This window comes from Bufo bufo, chromosome 2 (genome assembly GCF_905171765.1).
Source record: "Bufo bufo chromosome 2, aBufBuf1.1, whole genome shotgun sequence".
In the NCBI taxonomy this organism is placed as follows: domain Eukaryota; kingdom Metazoa; phylum Chordata; class Amphibia; order Anura; family Bufonidae; genus Bufo; species Bufo bufo.
Window position 1 is genome coordinate 554,831,452 of NC_053390.1, and position 25,189 is coordinate 554,856,640.

General features: G+C 42.7%; 1 protein-coding gene across 3 annotated transcripts in view; it reads left to right on the top strand.

Annotated features, from left to right (window-relative positions):
• The window catches only part of NPFFR2 (neuropeptide FF receptor 2), a 387,038-nt gene extending 362,058 nt beyond the window's left edge, over positions 1-24,980 (top strand). For all 3 annotated transcript variants that reach the window (XM_040418126.1, XM_040418125.1, XM_040418127.1), the window contains exon 4: positions 23,961-24,980. In XM_040418126.1, the coding sequence (XP_040274060.1) occupies positions 23,961-24,819 (859 nt within the window). In that variant the 3' untranslated portion in view covers positions 24,820-24,980. The remainder of the gene's footprint in view (positions 1-23,960) is intronic.
• The last annotated feature ends 209 nt before the right edge of the window (positions 24,981-25,189 follow it).

Below are 25,189 nucleotides of genomic sequence, written 5' to 3' on the forward strand. Positions count from 1 at the left end.
TCGAAGTCAGCATCTTCTTTCTGCCATGACCAAGTAGCGTTTCAACAGTGCCCTTTGCCTTGAATTTGCGAATGATGCTTCCTATGGTGTCTCTTGGCATGTTTAACATCTTTGCAATCTTCTTATAGCCATTGCCCTTCTTGTGAAGAGAAATCACCTCTTCTCTTGTCTTCCTGGACCATTCTCTTGACTTCACCATGTTGGTAAACACACCAGTAAATGTCTAGAAGGAGCTGAGTATCACAGTCCTTTTAAATCTGCCTAATTGGTGCTTTTTATGCTTAATTGCTGCTCCTTGACATCCACAGGTGTTTTCAATACCTGATCGAAAACACTTGAATGAACCTCTGTTCTTAAGAGTGGTAGTCTTTAAGGGGTTGAATAATTGTGTCAATGAAGAAATCACAAAAAAAAAACATTTAATACTGTATTACAAAAAACAATTGATGTAATTTTAGTTGCATTTGGTTCTTTAAAAAGTCCTTGTAAGATTTCATTCTGAACACAATTACAAATGTACACTAAATTCCCTAAAACCCTTTACAGCATTGGGGGTTGAATAATTTTAAACACAACTGTAGGGCTGAGTCCTTAAGGGGCTAAGACCGGACTCTGTGTTTTTGCCTTACAAATACTTATCAAACGCTGACCAAATACTGATAGTTTGAAGGCGAATGCTTAAAATACAAAGTCCGCTTTTTTTGGCCTGCTCTTCTGATGGATCAAAAGAATGGAAAAATAAACAGTCATGTGAAAACAGCCTTACTGCCGACACCACTGTCATGGGGCCACTACTTGAATCTTTGGCCACTGCATGGTTAAGTCCAAACCGATAAATTAGCCCTGATGCTAACATTGACCTGTAAGGCTGAGTTCACTCTTCTGTTGCTTGGTCAGTTATTTCCATCACTTATTGTGAGCCAAATTCAGGAGCCATGTCTACTCTCAGATTAGGTATCATGAATAGATCTGCACCTGTTCTGTGGTTTTGACCTGGACCTGCTTTGGGCTGACAATAACTGATGAGAATAACTGATCAAATAAGTGAAGTATGAACTAAGCCTAATAGTGACGCACAGTCATTCTACAGATAACATTCAAATGCATGTGTTTCCACTACCACAACATGGATTGAAAGAACCTTTTTTCCCCCACTACTTTATTGGCGCTGCCTCCATGTCCTTATTTTTTTCCACTAGAGAGTCTTTGGCAGTCAGCTCCTAAAGGGGCGCACAGCATTTTTCTTTTGCTTTACTGATGGCTGCTGTATGCTTTTCTTTTGGTTTAGCTAGGGATTAGCTAGGACTGTTGGTGGCCTGCTCAAAGATGCGCACGACCATATATGTGACCTGACTTCCATTCTGATGAACAGTGACTGTTTCGCTACCAGAAAGGACTACCTATGCATGTTGCTGCAATACACAGTGATGTACACCAAGATACATTCTCCCTAAGGTTTAACTGCAGGCCATGATAGATTTGATTTAAAGCTGTTTGTGATTAATAAATAGTATTGAAGTAAATCTCGTGGAGAAATTCCACAAAGCAAAAAACTTTGATCATTGCTATTTATAACCATTAGGATTAATTAGAATCCATTCAATCATCCTTACCATCAATGTCTGATAAGTGTGGGCCCACTTTCATGAATGGATAGCACATTTGTCTATTTTTGCTAGTCCCCTAGCAGTGAATGGAGTAAGCTGCACATGCGGATCTATTATTGAGACAGGAGTGGGTCTCAGAGGTGAGACCTACACCTATCGAACATTTATAGATATATGCTATAAATGTCCAGATGGTACAACCCATTTAAAGGGGTTGTCCCATGAAAAATATTCTGCAGTTTTCAAACCAGCACCAGGATATGAATACTTTTGTAATTGCATGTAATTAAAAATTTAGCAAAGCCACTGGGTTATTCTGTGAAATATGTCTATATAGCATATTTCTTATTTCTTTGTCCGACTCACTGAAATGGCTTCACATGTTCAGTTTCCTCCTTCAACTGCCTCCTAAGTTGCGACAGGGAGCTGTAGGCTTGATTTAAATGCAGCAGAGCAACGAAAAGGGAAATGTCTGGATCGATGTGAGGTACAGGGCTGATTCTAGCTTTGTTAGAGAGAAAATGTCATGTACTATATGATGTCTGATTTTAATTTTATACATCAGTTATGAGATAACCCGATGTTGGCTTGGCTATTTTCAGCCCTCCCATATGAATGAATGCAGGGCAGCCACACATACGCAGTGCACCCTTCTTCACTTTCAGACTCCATTCTAAAGATAGATGTGGGTCCCAGAGGTGAGACCAGCACCTATCAGACATGCGGGCACATCCTAGCATTATGCCCCCAATGCCTGAGGTGAGAGAACTACTTTAAGTTCAATAACCATATAACTTATAACTTAGAGGAAAGGAAAGAAGGAGAAAGTAAAGTTATATACTTTTCCACTCTAAAGTACATTAAAGGTAAATTAGACAAAAAATACATAAAAAATTAAAATAATAAGCTGTCAACTTTTACATAAAGCATATCAGAAGCTTGAATATATTTTTGTTTTGTTGCAAACGAAAAGATATCTTAAATATTAAACTAGCCAATAACTGTTTTATACGCAGGAAATCTACATGACATGACTTATAAATTAATCAGAGCCTTAATTAAGAGTTAAAAGACAAATGCTTTATTCATGTGACCAACAACAATGGTACACACTGCACAGAAAGGCTACATGTAAAAGAAAGCTGCACCACAAACCTGAACAGAGATAGTCACTAGGCCCATATTTCACATTTCCACCTGTAAGCACTCATGACTTGCTCCTCCGACCAGAGCTGTGGACTGCTATAACAATCCCAAGCAGCCTGGCCCTACTTACCCACCTTAGATGCTGTGAGCCATACTTGGTGTCCTGCAGGTGTTGTTGGGTGATTACGCCAACTCTAGGACTTGCTAGACATTTTGATTGCTGAGGCAGATGTGGGTTCGGAAGCATTGGGCTAGCTTCCTGCCAGTCCAGTGTGGTATGAAGCAGGCTCTGAAACACCATCTCCTGCCAACAGGCGCTGTGCGCTATGAGGTGGTTTACTGTAACCCCTGGGCAACTGACTGTGGTTCTCATATTTGAGCTGAGTTAGGTATCCTGAAACTGGTAGCCACAGGCTTTGGCACATTTCAGGATCTCACAATTTCACTCTGATACATACCACCATGGCCTTGCTTGTTGTATTACATATTTACCTTGCTGAACAGAAGATAAATCTTTGGCCTTCTAAATGCCTCCTATATTCCTACTGGTCGTTCGAAGTCTCACACCAATTAGCTTTTTCTTAACGGGCAATTTTTCTTTAGACTGTCTGTATAAAATGTGAGGCCCCTTCTAGGGTCTTCCATACATCGCATAGACGTGTCAAGAAAGCTTGGCATATGATGGTTCTACTTCTGGACTCTCATCTTCTGTTAATATATCTGTTAAAATATCCTCTTAGAGTATGCAAGCTATTATAGAGAACACTGTTCCTCAGTCATGTGGGATCTAGCTGATATTAAACACAAGGTCAAACACATCTGCACACAAGTGAAACAAGTGGAGGAGGCACAATCTAATAAAACTGTCTATAGGGAGGCCACTGCCTCAGCTCTCTTTACTTGCCAAAACCACATACATTTTTTGCATACCGTCTCTACCTCAAAGATCAATACAACAGAGGAAAGTGCAATAACCTCATTATTGGGGAGTCCCAGAGATGAATTATTTATCTGCAAACATGCAAGTTACCAAGAAAAGTTTGGACTTTGTCTTAGATCCATTCCTGATGTCTCTACAGATGTCCACATTGAGAGAGCTCACAAGTAGTGATGGACGAACATCTGCCGGGACGGTTTGCGAACGCGATCGCGCAAACGCGATCAAATGTTCGCGAACCGCAAGATCCCATTCATTTTAATGGCAGGCGAACCTGAAAAACCTTCAGCTCATATTTTCAGCCAAGAAACAATTACTAGAAGTGTGCAGTGTACTCAAGTTGTGCGTAGTAGGTGTTTCTGAGTGTAGTAGTGCAATATACACTAACCTGGTACAGCTGACTCTCTGCAAGGGCAGGTATAGGTAGGAATAGTTCGTGACGCCAGTGCCAAGTAAACGGTGGCACGCCGTTTGCGGATGCAGGAATAATTTGAGGAAACGTGGTGTTAAAACAGAACTCCAACTTTAGTAGTTTGCAGGCAGAGACAATATTGGAAACGCAGTTCCTCAGCATACAGTCGATTTTGCAATTCGGTCGATGCAGGCAATTCAGTACAGCAGGGTAATTACAGAGTGTTAAACACAGGATTCGCAGCAAAGGAGCTTGCACTCTAACTCTGTCTGATCCTGGAATGTAGCAATTCTTCACCAAGGCCCATTAACCTAAGTCTGGCTTTATATCCTTGATTATGGCTTAAATAAGTACCTCCTCTGTTTCTCTCAGTACCTCTGGCTCCTCTGATCTTTGCCTCTGTCTCTCTCAGCTTCCTCAGGCTCTAGAAGCTTCTGCACTCCACACTAGATCAGGTTACACTGACTTTCCCTTCCTTGTCTGGCCTTATATAAACTAGGGCTCTTTAGCTCCCTCTAATGCCTAAGAGCTGGAATGACACCCCTAGCCGGCCTGTACTTGCAAGTTTCATAGTAACAGGGAAATACATGCATTACATTACATGACATTTTATAAAACTGACATATACCAACTTTCCATAATTAGGAGGGACGACAGCACACCAAGTGACACTTTGGTAGTGACGGGTATTACAGTTCCCGTACACTACATACCCCACTGCTTTAAGCTGAGTACGACCTCGTACTCCATCATGGGTCGCCCATCTGGAATCTCTACCTGAAATAGAAAATAGACATGCAGGCATACATATATGCAATTCAACTGCATTTACATCAGGTCCAATTGGCAAAGGTGCAGGGCAGTGACAAGGGGCGTCGTTCTCTTCTCTCAGGATAATGAATGGAACGGGGGCGCTGACCTGGCACAGCGGAACATTATAACCAGGATAGTCCATGACAATGAATAAGTCCATGATAAAACAGTAGAAAACGGTATAAAAGTTCTTGGAGGCTCAAATAACAAACATGAGTCCGTACCCAGGTTATTTCTTATTAAATCACAGAGGCTCTCATGCGGTGGAGTCCATCTCTGGGCACAATACTTTTAAAAGAGTAAGAATCGCAGAGGCTCAGGTACCTTTTGAGTCTGTCTCCGGGCACGGTTCCTTAGAATCAGGTTGCACAATAAAATGACAGCAGGAAAAGTGCTGTAAAACCCCTGATCAACCTGAAAAGGGGGTGAAGGGTAAAAGGTGCAACAAAGGAACAGGCACAACTTGGCGTGGGGTAGCAAAAGCAGGCAGGGGGTCCTGGAAAACAAGCCTGGCCTTGCTGACTTTGTGATTTCAGTGGTCAACACCTACCACTGAGCCGTGGACAAACTGGCAGCCGCAACAAAGGACCAGCAACATAGGACTCCTGTCCTGGAAGGGTTAACATTAACTTCTTAGGAAATAAATCAAAGGCCTAGCAGGCTGATTACAGTGGCACATCATATCCACTTGGCTCCGCTGGCAAGTACCGTCTGTAGTATTCTTCTACAGGAGGATGGGCCCACATAACAGTGTCAGGGGGCAGCTGTAGGGTAAAGGGGCCCCTAATAGGTATTGGCCCCATAGGCCTAGGGGTGAACCCTCTGATGGACCGTGCCGGCCCTGGCATGATCACTGCAGGGTGTGACGTGCTTGGCACCGCCGCAGCAAGCGGTCCGGTGCTCTGGGTGCAGCAGTTTACGGCAATCGCGGGTCCGGTCTGGGGCACTGACGGAGCGGTGACAACAGAAGGCGGTCGGCGGGTGGTGACAGGCACCCTTACCTCATCCTTCCTCGGCGGCGTCTGGATCCTGGCGGTGTATGTCTTGCGCAACTCCCGCAACTTCTCCTCCAGCCGGACGATCTGCTCACCGATGCTCTCTGTGTCGGAGTCGCTGTCCTCTGCTGGCGCCGCCGGCGCAGGTACAGTCACCGATGACGCGGACTCGGCCTCTTCAGGTACTGGCGACGCGTCTGGTCTCCGTCCCATCCGGATGTTCTGGAAGGTAGCACTAAGTCCTTTTAGTTGTTCCAGCTCAGATATTGTCTTCTCCCGACGAGGCAGCTCGGGGGAAGGGTAGGGGCTCACCCATTTCTCCAACACGGTTGGCTGCCAGAAGACATTCGGCCCAATGAAGGAGCTCCGCTCCTGAAAGGCGTGATGGGCCGGCTCTGGAGAGCGTTCCGGTTCTCGCTCGCAGCCAGAGTAGTCTTCTCCCTCTTCTGCCTCCCAATCCTCAGGTCCTCGCTTCGGACGGGTCACAGCAGTCGCATAGGGGCCTCGCAGGCTCTCGGCAGGGGTGTACTCCACTTCCTCTCCCTCGCGGAGGCTGTGCTGGTACGAAGGGAGGTAGTCTCTCTTGACAGACCTTCGATTCACATAGAGGTCTCTGCCAGTTAGATAGTCCTGGATAAACCCGTAGCCACGGGATTTGTCAAATGACAGCACCACTCCCTTTCTCCTGTCCAGGCGGGGTTGGGTGTGCGTATGCTTCTCATGGATTGTCTTGGTTAGCTCCTCATACACGATTTTAGTCTTGGTATTCCGCTTGATAGCGGCCTCCCGAATCTCCGCCATCAGGGAAGACCATTTGAACGATGGTTGAAAAAAGTCCCTCCATGAGCCATAGTAGGGCTCGGGTTCCTTCTCCCTGGTGCGGCAGGCGGGTTGCTCCGGTCCCGGAGCGTAGGCCGGTGGAGCCTCCTCTGGCTCTACACCGGTGTCAGTCATCATGTCAATTACAGGTGCGGACGCTGCAGCAACACTCTGTTCACAATCCAACATGCTCGATCCTACTGAGGAGAGCGATAGGGTCGCGTCAATTAGAGTAGCCAGCTCCTCCCATTGCACTGGGGAGCCGCCCCCCAGGTATTCCAGTATGTGGAGGGCGGTGTCCATGCTGGCAGACATGCAAATGACCAGATAAGCCGTGGCGCCTGCCCTTGACCTTCTTCCCGCTTTTTCCTCAGAAAGGCGCCAACTTTTCCCGCCTTTTCGGGATGAAGGTGACGCAGCAGTAAATTCAGCAAGCTCAGCGGCCATCTTTAGGTACAAACGCTGTCTATTCACTGACAGCAAGCAGGAATGTTTAAAGTCCACAAAACCACACTCCAATGCGGCGATTTTCTTCCTCTGGGTAGCGCAACCCTGCACAGCGCTTTTTAGAGGTTTTTGGAACACTTTGGGTACGATTTTCAGTCCACAAAGTCCACTTTCATTAAACAGGAAAATTGTCACTTTGGTCACAGGGCACTTGTATAAGGCACAAAGTTCACGCTTCTTGCACTATAAAGCGTGCGTATCCGTGTTCGTGACGCCAAAAGAGAGGTGCAGTGTACTCAAGTTGTGCGTAGTAGGTGTTTCTGAGTGTAGTAGTGCAATATACACTAACCTGGTACAGCTCACTCTCTGCAAGGGCAGGTATAGGTAGGAATAGTTCGTGACGCCAGTGCCAAGTAAACGGTGGCACGCCGTTTGCGGATGCAGGAATAATTTGAGGAAACGTGGTGTTAAAACAGAACTCCAACTTTAGTAGTTTGCAGGCAGAGACAATATTGGAAACGCAGTTCCTCAGCATACAGTCGATTTTGCAATTCGGTCGATGCAGGCAATTCAGTACAGCAGGGTAATTACAGAGTGTTAAACACAGGATTCGCAGCAAAGGAGCTTGCACTCTAACTCTGTCTGATCCTGGAATGTAGCAATTCTTCACCAAGGCCCATTAACCTAAGTCTGGCTTTATATCCTTGATTATGGCTTAAATAAGTACCTCCTCTGTTTCTCTCAGTACCTCTGGCTCCTCTGATCTTTGCCTCTGTCTCTCTCAGCTTCCTCAGGCTCTAGAAGCTTCTGCACTCCACACTAGATCAGGTTACACTGACTTTCCCTTCCTTGTCTGGCCTTATATAAACTAGGGCTCTTTAGCTCCCTCTAATGCCTAAGAGCTGGAATGACACCCCTAGCCGGCCTGTACTTGCAAGTTTCATAGTAACAGGGAAATACATGCATTACATTACATGACATTTTATAAAACTGACATATACCAACTTTCCATAATTAGGAGGGACGACAGCACACCAAGTGACACTTTGGTAGTGACGGGTATTACAACTCCCGTACACTACAAGTGCACAAATAGTCCCACAATATGGACAATGACATACCAGATGTATTATTAGAATTTGCGATCTCCATTCATTATCTTTTTAAGTGCGAAATATCGGCAATATAATTTTCGCGTATGGGCATGCGCACACCAGTTATAAATATTTTTTCCAATACCGTTTGTCACAGTGTGTAGCAGAGGGAACATAGCAAAACCGCAAACAAATGCTGCTGTACCCAAATGCACTATAAAGAAAGTATATTATTGGAATACAACACCCCGCTTCTATCAGTTTTTTTGGGGGGCGACTGGTATATCACACCAGTTATAATTATTTTTTCCAATACCGTTTGTCACTGTGTGTAGCAGAGAGAAAGCAGAAAAACCGCAAACAAATGCTGCTGTACCAAAATGCACTATATAGAAAGTATATTATTGGTATATAACACCCCTGCTTCTATCAGTTTTTTGGGGGGGCGACTGGTCTATCACACCAGTTATAATAATTTTTTTTAATTGCGTTTGTCACTCTGTGTAGCTGCAGTATCGCTTTAGAACCGCTCACCACTGCTGCACAATACAAATCCACTATAATATGCTTTCTATATTAGAAAGTATATTATAAGTGTATTACACCCCGCTGTACTGCACACCTATCAATAGTACACCTATACCAGTCCTTAAAAGGACTTTTGTGGACCTATTTGATAGCATTTTTGTCCCTAACAGTCTGTCCCTGCTCCACACAGCAACCTATCCCTACACTGACAAAACACTGAATGTAAAATGGCGGCCAGATCAGGTTTATTTATAAGGTAGGGGGTATTTCCATGTGCTGAAATGTCTTAATTAGCTGTCCTGTACCACCTGATGGATGTGTCATGGGTCAAAGTTCTTCACAATGTAAAATAATACGGCGGGTGCGAATATCGCCATATGTTCGCATGTTCTGCGAATCGCGATCGGCAAAGTTCACCGTGAACCGACGCCGGGTGAACCGCAAGGCCACCACTACTCACAAGATGCTTAGACTCATGCCAAAGGATAGGGAGTCCCTCAGGTATATTATTATACTGTTAAGTGCTTTCTTTCACCACTACAGAGGTGGTCTTGTGTAAAGCATGGGCTATGCCAAGTTTGATTTTTGTTATGCTTTAAATTAATTCGTCCAGACAGCTTCTTTCCTCTGGCTTATATCCAGACCTGACAAGAAGAATTGAATATTACCTTGTCAAGTGAGCATCTGAAAGAGGTCTGTGGGAATAACCTGTGCTCCTCAAGATGTATCAGATTACATGAATCATCTTTAAAACTAATCTACAGATGGTAAGATAACGACGATACTTGCTAAAACGTATTCAGCTTACCACCATGTAGATGTTCCAAGTCACATGGAACCTTCTTACATATTTGGTGAGTATGTAAGAAGATCAAACCTTATTGGCCCCAAATCCAATCGGTGATGGCACTTGTTTGTGGTAACCAAATGTCACTTTTACCTACCACTATGGCCTTGTTTCCTTCAGGGAAACAGTGACTTTCACAGTGGCCGCCCCTTTAACAGTGACTTTCACAGTGGCCGCCCCTTTAACAGTGACTTTCACAGTGGCCGCCCCTTTAACAGTGACTTTCACAGTGGCCGCCCCTTTAACAGTGACTTTCACAGTGGCCGCCCTTTTAACAGTGACTTCCACGGTGACCGCCCCTTTAACAGGGACTTTCATAGTGACATCACCTTTAACAGTGACTTTCATAGTGACCGCCCCTTTAACAATGACTTTCACAGTGACCGCCCCTTTAACAGTGACCGCTCCTTTAACAGTGACTGCCCCTTTAACAGTGACTTTCACAGTGACAGCCCCTTTAACATTAACTTTCACAGTGACCGCCACTTTAACAGTGACTTTCAGTGACCCCCCTTTAACAGTGACTTTTACAGTGACTTTCACAGTGACCGCCACTTTAACAGTGACTTTCACAGTGACAGCCCCACAGTGACTTTCACAGTGACTGCCCCTTTAACAGTGACTTTCACAGTGACCGCCCTTTTAACAGGGACTTTTACAGTGACCGCCCCTTTAACAGGGACTTTCACAGTGACCCCCACTTTAACAGTGACCGCCCCTTTAACAGTGAAGCAAGCCATCATTAGGCTGAAAAGACAAAACAAACCCATCAGAGAGATAGCAAAAACATTAGGCATGGCCAAAACAACTGTTTGGAACATTCTTAAAAAGAAGTAATGCACCGGTGAGCTCAGCAACACCAAAAGACCCGGAAGACCACGGAAAACAACTGTGGTGGATGACCGAAGAATTCTTTCCCTGGTGAAGAAAACACCCTTCACAACAGTTGGCCAGATCAAGAACACTCTCCAGGAGGTAGGTGTATACAGGTATGTGTCAAAGTCAACAATCAAGAGAAGACTTCACCAGAGTGAATACAGAGGGTTCACCACAAGATGTAAAAAATTGGTGAGCCTCAAAAACAGGAAGGCCAGAAAAAAGTTTGCCAAACGACATCTAAAAAAGCCTTCACGGTTCTGGAACAACATCCTATGGAAAGATGAGACGAATATTCAACTTGTACCAGAGTGATAGGGAGAGAAGAGTATGGAGAAGAAAAGGAACTGCTCATGATCCTAAGCATACCACCTCATCAGTAAAGCATGGTGGTGGTAGTGTCATGGCGTGGGCATGTATGGCTGCCAATGGAACTGGTTCTCTTGTATTTATTGATGATGTGACTGCTGACAAAAGCAGCAGGATGAATTCTGAAGTGTTTCGGGCAATATTAATCTGCTCATATTCAGCCAAATGCTTCAGAACTCATTGGACGACGCTTCACAGTACAGATGGACAATGACCCAAAGCATACTGCAAAAGCAACCAAAGAGTTTTTAAGGGAAAGAAGTGGAATGTTATGCAATGGCCAAGTCAATCACCTGAACTGAATCCGATTGAGCATGCATTTCAATTGCTGAAGACAAAACTGTAGGGAAAATGCCCCAAGAACAAGCAGGAACTGAAGACAGTTGCAGTAGAGGCCTGGCAGAGCATCACCAGGGATAAAACCCACTGTCTGGTGATGTCTATGCGTTCCAGACTTCAGGCTGTAATTGACTGCAAAGGATTTGCACCCAGTATTAAAAAGTGAAAGTTTGATTTATGATTATTATTCTGTCCCATTACTTTTGGTCCCTTAACAAGTGGGAGGCACATATGCAAACTGTTGTAATTCCTACACCGTTCACCTGATTTGGATGTAAATACTCTCAAAGCTGACAGTTAAGGCCTCATGCACAAGACCATTGTGTGCATCCGTGGCCGTTGTGCCGTTTTCAGTTTTTTTTTGGTGGACCCATTGACTTTCAATGGGTCCGTGGAAAAATCGGAAAATGCACCGTTTTGCAGCCCTATCCGTGATCCATGTTTCCTGTCCGTCAAAAAAATAAGACCTGTCCTATTTTTTTGACGGACAACGGTTCACGGACCCATTCAAGTCAATGGGTCCGTGAAAGAACACGGATGCACACAAGATTGGCATCCGCGTCCGTGATTCGTGGCCGTATGTTAATTTCATACAGACGGATCCGAAGATCCGTCTGCATAAAAGCTTTTTCAGAGCTGTGTTTTCACTTCGTGAAAACTCAGAACCGACAGTATGTTCTAACACAGAGGTGTTCCCATAGTGATGGGGACGCTTCTAGTTAGAATATACTACGAACTGTGTACATGACTGCCCCTGCTGCCTGGGGTACCCCTGATCTCTTACAGGGGGCTGTGATCCGCACAATTAACCCCTCAGGTGCTGCACCTTAGGGGTTAATTGTGCATATCATAGCCCCCTATAAGAGATCAGGGGCTGCCAGGCAGGAGGGGGCAAACCCCCCTCCCTCCCCAGTTTTAATTTCATTGGTGGCCAGTGCGGCCCCCCTCCCTCCATCTATTGTATTAATTTCATTGGTGTCCAGTGTGCGCCCCCCCGGCCCCCCCTCTATTGTTTTAATATCATTGGTGGCCAGTGTGCGCCCTCCCCCCCGCTATTGTTTTAATATCATTGGTGGCCAGTGTGCGGCTCCCCTCTCCCCCCCCCCCCCCCGATCATTGGTGGCAGCGGAGAGTTCCGATCGGAGTCCCAGTTTAATCGCCGGGGCTCCGATCGGTAACCATGGCAACCAGGACACTACTGTAGTCCTGGTTGCCATGGTTACTTAGCAATATTAGAAGCATCATACTTACCTGCTGCGCTGTCTGTGACCGGCTGGGAGCTCCTCCTACTGGTAAGTTACAGATCATTAAGCAATGCGCCGCACAGACCTGTCACTTACCAGTAGGAGGAGCTCCCGGCCGGTCACAGACAGCTCAGCAGGTAAGTATGATGCTTCTAATATTGCTAAGTAACCATGGCAACCAGGACTACAGTAGTGTCCTGGTTGCCATGGTTACCGATCGGAGCCCCAGCGATTAAACTGGGACTCCAATCGGAACTCTCCGCTGCCACCAATGATCGGGGGGGGGGGGAGAGGGGAGGCACCTGAGGGGTTAATTGTGTTGATCACAGCCCCTGTAAGAGATCAGGTGCTGCCAGGCAGCAGGGGTCAGTCATGTACACAGTTCGTAGGATATTCTAACTTGAAGCGTCCCCATCACCATGGGAACGCCTCTGTGTTAGAATATACTGTCGGATATGAGTTTCACGATCTAACTCAAATCCGATGGTATATTCTAACATAGAGGCGTTCCCATGGTGATGGGGACGCTTCAAGTTAAATTATACCATCGGATTGGAGAAAACTCCGATCCTACGGTATATTAACTCCTGACTTTACATTGAAAGTCAGGCGGACACCAAAACGACTTTTTTTTTTCGCGTCTGTGGATCCTCCAAAAATGAAGGAAGACCCACGGACGAAAAAACGGTCACGGATCACGGACCAACGGAACCCCGTTTTGCGGACCGTGAAAAAATACTGTCGTGTGCATGAGGCCTAAAGCACATCTTGTTTGTTTCATTTCAAATCCATTGTGGTGGTGTATAGAGCCAAAAATGTTAGAATTGTGTTGATGTCCCAATATTTATGGACCTGGCTGTATATAGATGTTGCCGTTGCTCTCTTTCACTATAGTTAACTACCATATGCAAACTCCCCACTATCCCCTCTAACTCTATTGAGTTGAGCTCAGGCTTAACAGTAACCTCTTCCTTTTGCCTTTTATCCTTTCTGCACAGTACAGCTTTCCACATTTGTAATCCAGTCCTATCTATCATTGGGACATGCGCCCATTATATCTACTTAATCATAATTTTGTCCACCATTTCAATTCAAAGAATTCTTGCATTTGTCAATGTTTAACCACCTCCGGACCGCTGTACGCAGGATTGCGTTCCGGAGGTGGCAGCCCTGCGCTCAGCGACGCATATACGCGTCATCTCGCGTGAGCCGGGATTTCCTGTGAACGCGCGCACACAGGCGCGCGCGCTCACAGGAACGGAAGGTAAGAGAGTTGATCTCCAGCCTGCCAGCGGCGATCGTTCGCTGGCAGGCTGGAGATGTGTTTTTTTTAACCCCTAACAGGTATATTAGACGCTGTTTTGATAACAGCGTCTAATATACCTGCTAACCTGGTCCTCTGGTGGTCCCCTTTGTTTGGATCGACCACCAGAGGACACAGGTAGCTCAGTAAAGTAGCACCAAGCACCACTACACTACACTACACCCCCCCCCCGTCACTTATTAACCCCTTATTAGCCCCTGATCACCCCTAATCACCCCTGATCACCCCATATAGACTCCCTGATCACCCCCCTGTCATTGATTACCCCCCTGTCATTGATCAACCCCCTGTAAAGCTCCATTCAGACGTCCGCATGATTTTTACCGATCCCCTGATAGATGGATCGGATCCGCAAAACGCATCCGGACGTCTGAATGAAGCCTTACAGGGGCGTGATCAATGACTGTGGTGATCACCCCATATAGACTCCCTGATCACCCCCCTGTCATTGATTACCCCCCTGTCATTGATTACCCCCCTGTAAAGCTCCATTCAGACGTCCGCATGATTTTTACGGATCCACTGATAGATGGATCGGATCCGCAAAACGCATCCGGACGTCTGAATGAAGCCTTACAGGGGCATGATCAATGACTGTGGTGATCACCCCATATAGACTCCCTGATCACCCCCCTGTAAAGCTCCATTCAGATGTCCGCATGATTTTTTACGGATGCACTGATACATGGATCGGATCCGCAAAACGCATCCGGTCGTCTGAATGAAGCCTTACAGGGGCATGATCAATGACTGTGGTGATCACCCCCCTGTCATTGATTACCCCCCTGTAAAGCTCCATTCAGATGTCCGCATGATTTTTACGGATGCACTGATAGATGGATCGGATCCGCAAAACGCATCCGGACGTCTGAATGAAGCCTTACAGGGGCATGATCAATGACTGTGGTGATCACCCCATATAGACTCCCTGATCACCCCCCTGTCATTGATCACCCCCCTGTCATTGATTACCCCCCTGTAAAGCTCCATTCAGACGTCCGCATGATTTTTACGGATGCACTGATAGATGGATCGGATCCGCAAAACGCATCCGGACGTCTGAATGAAGCCTTACACGGGCGTGATCAATGACTGTGGTTATCACCCCATATAGACTCCCTGATCACCCCCCTGTCATTGATTACACCCCTGTCATTGATTACCCCCCTGTAAAGCTCCATTCAGATGTCCGCATGATTTTTACGGATCCACTGATAGATGGATCGGATCCGCAAAACGCATCCGGACGTCTGAATGAAGCCTTACACGGGCGTGATCAATGACTGTGGTGATCACCCCATATAGACTCCCTGATCACCCCCCTGTCATTGATCACCCCCCTGTTATTGATCACCCCCCCTGTCATTGATCACCCCCCCTGTCATTGATCACCCCTCTGTAAGGCTCCATTCAGACATTTTTTTGGCCCAAGTTAGCGGAATTATTTTTTTTTTTCTTACAAAGTCTTATATTCCACTAACTTGTGACAAAAAATAAAATCTCACATGAACTCACCATACCCCTCACGGAAACCAAATGCGTAAAATTTTTTAGACATTTATATTCCAGACTTCTTCTCACGCTTTAGGGCCCCTAGAATGCCAGGGCAGTATAACTACCCCACATGTGACCCCATTTCGGAAAGAAGACACCCCCAGGTATTCCGTGAGGGGCATATTGAGTCCATGAAAGATTGAAATTTTTGTCCCAAGTTAGCGGAACGGGAGACTTTGTGAGAAAAAAATAAAAAATATCAATTTCCGCTAACTTGTGCCAAAAAAAAAAAATTTCTATGAACTCGCCATGCCCCTCATTGAATACCTTGGGGTGTCTTCTTTCCAAAATGGGGTCACATGTGGGGTATTTATACTGCCCTGGCATTCTAGGGGCCCCAAAGCGTGAGAAGAAGTCTGGTATCCAAATGTCTAAAAATGCCCTCCTAAAAGGAATTTGGGCCCCTTTGCGCATCTAGGCTGCAAAAAAGTGTCACACATCTGGTATCTCCGTACTCAGGAGAAGTTGGGCAATGTGTTTTGGGGTGTCATTTTACATATACCCATGCTGGGTGAGATAAATATCTTGGTCAAATGCCAACTTTGTATAAAAAAAATGGGAAAAGTTGTCTTTTGCCGAGATATTTCTCTCACCCAGCATGGGTATATGTAAAATGACACCCCAAAACACATTCCCCAACTTCTCCTGAATACGGAGATACCAGATGTGTGACACTTTTTTGCAGCCTAGGTGGGCAAAGGGGCCCATATTCCAAAGAGCACCTTTCGGATTTCACAGGTCATTTACCTACTTACCACACATTAGGGCCCCTGGAAAATGCCAGGGCAGTATAACTACCCCACAAGTGACCCCATTTTGGAAAGAAGACACCCCAAGGTATTCCGTGAGGGGCATGGCGAGTTCCTAGAATTTTTTATTTTTTGTCACAAGTTAGTGGAAAATGATGATTTTTTTTTATTTTATTTTTTTCATACAAAGTCTCATATTCCACTAACTTTTGACAAAAAATAAAAACTTCCATGAACTCACTATGCCCATCAGCGAATACCTTGGGGTCTCTTCTTTCCAAAATGGGGTCACTTGTGGGGTAGTTATACTGCCCTGGCATTCTAGGGGCCCAAATGTGTGGTAAGGAGTTTGAAATCAAATTCTGTAAAAAATGACGAGTGAAATCCGAAAGGTGCTCTTTGGAATATGGGCCCCTTTGCCCACCTAGGCTGCAAAAAAGTGTCACACATCTGGTATCTCCGTACTCAGGAGAAGGTGGGGAATGTGTTTTGGGGTGTCATTTTACATATACCCATGCTGGGTGAGATAAATATCTTGGTCAAATGCCAACTTTGTATAAAAAAATGGGAAAAGTTGTCTTTTGCCAAGATATTTCTCTCACCCAGCATGGGTATATGTAAAAAGACACCCCAAAACACATTCCCCAACTTCTCCTGAGTACGGAGATACCAGATGTGTGACACTTTTTTGCAGCCTAGGTGGGCAAAGGGGCCCATATTCCAAAGAGCACCTTTCGGATTTCACTGGTCATTTACCTACTTACCACACATTAGGGCCCCTGGAAAATGCCAGGGCAGTATAACTACCCCACAAGTGACCCCATTTTGGAAAGAAGACACCCCAAGGTATTCCGTGAGGGGCATGGCGAGTTCCTAGAATTTTTTATTTTTTGTCACAAGTTAGTGGAAAATGATGTTTTTTTTTTTTTTTTTTTTTTTTTCATACAAAGTCTCATATTCCACTAACTTGTGACAAAAAATAAAAACTTCCATGAACTCACTATGCCCATCAGCGAATACCTTGGGGTCTCTTCTTTCCAAAATGGGGTCACTTGTGGGGTAGTTATACTGCCCTGGCATTCTAGGGGCCCGAATGTGTGGTAAGGAGTTTGAAATCAAATTCTGTAAAAAATGACGAGTGAAATCCGAAAGGTGCTCTTTGGAATATGGGCCCCTTTGCCCACCTAGGCTGCAAAAAAGTGTCACACATCTGGTATCTCCGTACTCAGGAGAAGGTGGGGAATGTGTTTTGGGGTGTCATTTTACATATACCCATGCTGGGTGAGAGAAATATCTTGGCAAAAGACAACTTTTCCATTTTTTTATACAAAGTTGGCATTTGACCAAGATATTTATCTCACCCAGCATGGGTATATGTAAAATGACACCCCAAAACACATTCCCCAACTTCTACTGAATACGGAGATACCAGATGTGTGACACTTTTTTGCAGCCTAGGTGGGCAAAGGGGCCCATATTCCAAAGAGCACCTTTCGGATTTCACTCGTCATTTTTTACAGAATTTGATTTCAAACTCCTTACCACACATTTGGGCCCCTAGAATGCCAGGGCAGTATAACTACCCCACAAGTGACCCCATTTTGGAAAGAAGAGACCCCAAGGTATTTCGTGATGGGCATAGTGAGTTCATGGAAGTTTTTATTTTTTGTCACAAGTTAGTGGAATATGAGACTTTGTAAGAAAAAAAAAAAAAAAAATCATCATTTTCCGCTAACTTGTGACAAAAAATAAAAAGTTCTATGAACTCACTATGCCCATCAGCGAATACCTTAGGGTGTGTACTTTCCGAAATGGGGTCATTTGTGGGGTGTTTGTACTGTCTGGGCATTGTAGAACCTCAGGAAACATGACAGGTGCTCAGAAAGTCAGAGCTGCTTCAAAAAGCGGAAATTCACATTTTTGTACCATAGTTTGTAAACGCTATAACTTTTACCCAAACCATTTTTTTTTTACCCAAACATTTTTTTTTTTATCAAAGACATGTAGAACAATAAATTTAGAGCAAAATTTCTATATGGATGTCGTTTTTTTTGCAAAATTTTACAACTGAAAGTGAAAAATGTCATTTTTTTGCAAAAAAATCGTTAAATTTCGATTAATAACAAAAAAAGTAAAAATGTCAGCAGCAATGAAATACCACCAAATGAAAGCTCTATTAGTGAGAAGAAAAGGAGGTAAAATTCATTTGGGTGGTAAGTTGCATGACCGAGCAATAAACGGTGAAAGTAGTGTAGGTCAGAAGTGTAAAAAGTGGCCTGGTCTTTCAGGGTGTTTAAGCACTGGGGGCTGAGGTGGTTAAATGTGCAAGCATTATTTTATTTCTGTCTCCACATACTTACATTATTAGATACGTAGATGCCTCTCTACTTGTCTTAGAATAGGTTAATATCTGTGTTTGTATTTCCATTTTTCTTTTCTTTATATGTAGGAACACAAAAGCAAAAATAATAGCAGTGCTAGTTCTGTTACATGATGGACACCAACGATGACCATCATAGTGTCTGTAATGTGAAGGAGGAGCCTACGAAACACATGAAAGCCTAGCCTTTTTGTGTCTAGCTCTCACTCAGGGCTCATGCATCTAACCATATGTGCAGCACTCCATCTCTTCATCAAGGAATCAGTGTAGTTTTCTTCACCAAGCATAACAACATTTCAACTTCATTGTAGTCAAAACGTCGCTACTGTATGTTTGGGGAATAAAACTACGCTGATTTCTTGATGAGGACCTGGAGTGCTGCAGTCCTTTTTGAACTGATGCTGATGTTTAGGACCTGGCTGCTACAGCCTGACACTGCTTGCACTGAGAACTCTTCTTTGGATATGACCCACCGACTTGGATCCACTTGTAGTGCTGCTGTTTTGTAGGAGTGCCATAGTGGTGCATGACACCTCTACTATAATAATATCATATGGAAGTGTACAGAGAATTTATGACATGCTTCATCAGACCCCATATGCAAGAAAGTATTGCATTGCTTCTAGGAGAGAATACCTCCTTGCGCTCACTGTCAGTGCTTCTTCAGCAATGCATGGACACTATGAAGGTTTCTTATCCACATGCATGAACCTTCCTCTCAGTTTGCATAACCCAGTTCTAAATGATCTGTTGGCCTGATTGACAGGAGAGATCTGTCAATTTTGGAGCCTGTTGGTAGTTCATGGTGCGCCTGGTTCGGGCAGCATGAAACTTCGTACAAGTTAACTTGTGTTTTCTTAAGTTGTATTCTTCTTCCTTCCCTTTATTTTGTTTTCTGAACATGCCAAGACATTTTAAAACATTTATATATGACAGCTGAAAACATCCTAAAATTGTGTATCCAATTTTGCACTCTTAGATTATCTCTGTCATTTTGATATACTTTAAAAGTCCATTATTGTGACATCCAGAAATACATTGCGGAATATTACTGAGATAATTATATATGTATTTTTATGAGGATTTTTAGGGGGAGTTTGAATCATTCAAAGGCTCTAATTTCAGCATAATGACTCTTTGAGGCTTCAAACTTAAAAACTGAAATCTGAAGATTGATAATAGCCACTTCTTCAAATGAAGTGATTCCTCTATCAGCATTAGTCCACTCATTATACTAAATTACCAGACTCCCTGTTGATAGAATTTTCCAGGGACATTTTGGAAAGTTAACAAATATTAGATTCTTTCAAAGAAGAATCTAACTGTATTGAAAGGATACATCCATAGCTTCCTATAACCAGCTTTAGTTGTAGCTTGCATAATTCTTCCGTACAGAGTAGTTTGATCTTGTGAGTTCCTAATATATGTAACCCTATATATGTCAAACACTTATACTTTACTGAATAACCTTGTTCTATTCTTCTGTAGTAACTCAAAGATTCCATGCAATGTAAAAGGATTGACACAGTTGTCTGAAAGTTTGTTGATAACCAATACTACAGCTATCTCATGTTGTTTGATACAAATAATATTATTTAGGATGCCTCATTTTTTCCCCCAAAAATGTACAGTATCATTCAGAAACTTGAATTTTAGCTTAATAAACATTCACTGAGAAAAGGAGCTGGTAGTGTTTAGTCTACTCTGCTAAAAATATAATTTTCCAAAGTGCATTATTATATTGAAAGGTTAAACAAATGTATTCTCCTGAGATAATACCGTAGAGTAATAGGATTTAAATTAAAGACTGTGGAGGCATTGCTGTTTCATTGAATTGTGGGTTTATACAATAGAAATTTAAAGTACAGTATATGATTATTGCTATTATTATTAGAAGCAGGACTAGTAGTAATAATCGGGATTTGATGTATAATAATGATAATAGCAACAGTAATATGATAACTATTTATTATTGTTTTAAAGGGCATCTGTCAGCAGATTTGTACCTATGAAACTGGCCGATCTGTTACATGAAAGCTAATAAAAGTACGGTATGGCAGCACAACATTTCACATACAAATAAATTCTAAATTAAAGTGGTATTATACCTACTATAAATGGAAAAATAGAAGCTCTTTGTGCACATTTTTGATCAAACGTGTGTCGGGCCCATCTACCAGGTGTCAAGGTGGCTTCCGCAGATGGGTACCTAACACTAACAGAACTGCCTCTCTTGGACTTAAATAAGGCTACAATATTTAGGGCTGCCAAGCGCACATGTAACGATCTGTTGTGCGCTTGGCAGCTGAAAGCATCTGTGTTGGTCCCATCTTCATACAGTATGTGGCCACATTGCTGAGAAAAATTCAGTTTTAATATATGCAAATGAGCCTCTAGGAGCAACGAGGGCGTTGCTGTTACACCTAGAGGCTCTGCCCTATCTGCAACTGCAGCGCCTTCTGCCCTTTGATTGACAGGGACAGGCAGTAAAAACATCATCACTGTCTTGCTCTGTCAATCAAAGTGTAGAGGGTGCTGCTGTTGCAGAGAGAGCTGAGTCTCTAGGTGTAACGGCAACTCCCCTGTTCCGCCTAGAGTCTAATTTGCATTTATTGAAACATTTTTCTCAGCAATGCAGGCACATATGAATATGGGATCAACAAAAATCCTTCAGCTACCAAGCGCACATGCAACATGGCAGCTAGTTTCAAAGGTACAAATCTGCTGACAGATGTCTTTTATTATGATGATTGTCAATATTATTGTTTTAAACAGGACCTATCACCTCTCCTCTCATGACTTTTGTAGGAACAACTTGCATTTCCCATGTAATAACAATTTTGGAGCATCTAATCTTATGGCTCTATGTTGTGCCATTTCTACTTGAAGGTTTTAAATGAATTGTCAGCAGCTTGCAGTACAACTGGGTGTTACTAGTTGGGGGGGGTGTCCCTGCACAGTATCACACTAGCAGCACTAATTGCACAGAGTCAGACTTCAAACTGCTGCCAATTTATTTGTAAACCTCTAGCATGAATAATACAAGAATGGCACATGATAGAGTCATAAGAATAGATGCTCCAGAATTGTTATTCTATCGAAAATTCAAATAATTACTACAACATACATGTCCGGAGAGCTGACAGGTACTCTTTAACCCCTTGAGGACCTCCTCCGTACATGTACGGCAAATATCCGGTCTCTAAACATGGCGCCCACTCGCACGTCCAGCAGGAGCCACAGCCGCCGGATTTCTTCTATTTTAAATCTGCTATTTTAAATTAGCCATAAGGCTGATCGCATACATTTTCCCCTTCAGATGCCGTGGTCAAATGTGACCACGGCATCAGAGCAGTCCGGAAGTCGAAGTCGCGTGCTTCCGCTCCAGTAACAGCATTTTCTGGCTGAGATCGGGGAACCTGTTACACTGCTCTAATAGACTGAAGCCTCAAGCAGGCTTCAGAGTCTATTAGATGACTATGCCAATACAGGCCACTAGGTGGCAGCACTGTATTGTTATATTGAAAATGAAGTGTTCAATGAAGGCTATTTAGTTATCAATAAACACAATGGGCAATCTAATTGGCAGTTATAGTCACCCAGGGTGACTTAAAAAAAAAGTATCAAATCATCCCCCTTTCCTTAAAATAAAAATACTTAACCAGTAAAAAAAATAAACATCATGGACATTGTCACATGAGAAAATGCCCATACAATTAAAATATAACAATATTAATGGCATCCGGCCAATGGCGTAACAGAAAAAAAAAAAAAAACAGCCAATTTGCCATTTTTTGTCAGTTCAACTCCCCAATAATTTTATTTTATAAAAAGAGATCAAAAAAGTCACACACACTTCAAATTGGTATCACTGAAAAGTACAGATCGCCCTACAAAAAATGAGCTCTCACACAGCCCCATCTACATAACTACAAAAAAGTTCTAGAGGTCAGAATATGGTGATACATTTTTTTTTTCCACAAAGGTTTTAATTTTTTTTTCAGTATTAAATTGCAAGAAAAATTATATGTGGTATCGTTGTAACTGTACTGACCCGAAGAATGAAGATAACAGGTAAATTTTAACGCATAGTGTATGGTGTAATTTTTTTTTTTTATAAAAACCTTTGTCAGAATTGCGTTTTTTCCCAATTCTACCCCATTTGGAAAAAAAATTCCTGCTTCCTACTACATGGTATGCAACTGTAAATGGTGCCATTAGAAAGTACAACTTGTCCCGCAAAAAATAAGCCTTCTTAAGGCTATGTGAACAGAAAAATAAAAAAGTTAGGACTATGGGAAGGTGGGGAGTGAAAATCAAAGTTCTCTAAGGGTTAAGCTAATTTTTCTAGTTTAGGATCTTGTTTATATATGACAATCTTACAGTATAATTAACATTTAGCACATATTACTAAATGACTGGTGTTAGCACATTGTTTAAAAAAGAAAGGGGTATTGTAGTTTCAGCTACAGTTTATTCATTGTATAGTGAAAAGTTGGGCAGATTTCTTGTATGTGTTATCAATTTCTGATCGATTTCAGATCTCTGCTTGTAGCCTTTGATTGGGAACTAGAGATGACCACATTTGCTGAAATTCAATTCTCGTTTGATTCTAGTAACAAACAGTCTGTTTAGAAACTCACTGCACTTTTGGATTGTTTTAAATTAAAATGCAATCCAAAAATGATTTTGGTCATAGATGCCTTCCCTGGAAGTGCAAAAGATTCAGATTCAGCTGACTTTTTTTTTTCAAAACTTGAGATGAATCTGATTCATTTACAATTGATTTGTTCTAATTCTAGAGGGTGAAAACTCTCATTAGGCTACATGCACACTAAATACGGATGATGACTGTGTGACATCCGTGTTGCATCCGTTTTTTGGAGGATCCATTGTAACAATGTCTGTCCTGGTCCGCAAAACGGACAAGAATAGAAAATGCTCTATATTTTTTGCGGGGCTACGAAACGGACATACGGATGCGGACAGCATGCTGTGTGCTGTCTGCATTTTTTGCAGACCCATTGAAATGAATGGGTCCTCCAATCTGCAAAAAAAAATGGAAACAAAATAAGTTTGTGTGCATGCAGCCTAACCATGTAGTTTTCACAGTTGTATCAGCTAACTAGCTGTGCACCCCCCTTGTCCATTACATGCTCTGGGCAGATTTTCATTTTTGGAAGGCTCCCTACAAGCAGAGAAAATTATAATTTTTCGTTATACAAAGAATAGATTTTTCTTCTAAAATCACAAATAATAAAATAACATTAAATATATTATCTAAGCTAACATATGGTTTGTACCAGAATTTTGCATATTTTCTTTTTTCTTTCTTTTTTATACATTGCATACAGTACTTTCTTTTCAGTAGTTTTTTTTTTCAAATGCTTCCCATTTTTGTGTCTTTTTTTATATTCTTTTTTATTTTATTTATGAGTTTGGTAGACTAATATTCAAGATCATTGTATTTGTCATTGCAGGTTCCGCTGCATTGTGTATCCTTTCAAGCAGAAGCTAACCATTTCCACTGCTGTTGTCATTATCACAGTGATCTGGGTCCTGGCTATCGCTATCATGTGTCCAACTGCAGTTATGTCTCATGTCAAAGAAGATAAACACTTTCGAGTAATTCTTGGCATTAACAATCAAACAGGTCCTGTTCATTGGTGTCATGAAGACTGGCCTAATCCAAAGATGAGAAAGATCTACACAACAGTGCTGTTTTCTAACATTTATCTTGCTCCCCTGTCTCTCATTGTAATTATGTATGCCAGAATAGGTATTACCCTGTTTAAGAGTGAACTGAATGTTGAAAGTAAAAATCACCAACAGCAAAGGCATGCTGTTTCCCGACGGAAGCAAAAAGTCATCAAAATGCTCATTATTATTGCTTTGCTGTTTATATTGTCTTGGCTACCTTTATGGACCCTGATAATGCTTACTGACTATGCCAACTTGACAGAAAATCAATATCAAATCATTAATATTTATATCTATCCATTTGCACACTGGTTGGCTTTTTTCAATAGCAGTGTCAATCCCATCATCTATGGTTTCTTTAATGAGAACTTCAGACGTGGTTTCCAGGCTGCCTTCAAGCTTCAGCTGTGCTCAGAAGAAATGGAAAGGAGAAATATGTATTCACATCGGGCACAAGGCAATGCCATCTTACCAGCAACTTCACAAGATCCCGGGCGGCAAGATTCAGCCTTTGATAAACAAAGCAGTGATGTTAAGGAATCTGATAAAAGAAAACCATTGACAAGCGACCAAGACTTAATTATGGAAGACTTGGAAAAAAATTCTAATAACAATGGGATTCAGAAAGACATGCTTTGAAAAGTTCACTAGAACTGAGGCATGGATTTCATTTTCAAAAGACTCCTTTCAACATCTATTTATCTATTATCATGTTCAAAACATATGCATACATGACGTACATATTTATGTTGACTAGTAACTTTTTTGTAAGGTGCTTTGTATAGCCGCCACATTGAATGCTTGTATATAATGTCAGTTTTTATGCAATAACTCTTGAAGTTCATGTAACTAAAGCTGTTGCTATTTTTGTGAAGGTATTACATGCCCTATATGATGCAAAAATGTCAATGGATAAATAAAAATTTTATACAGTTGAATGTCTTTGAAAACTTCACTGGCATTTGATTTCAGTTCAATCCAATTTGTCAATCTTACTTTTTTGCTGACA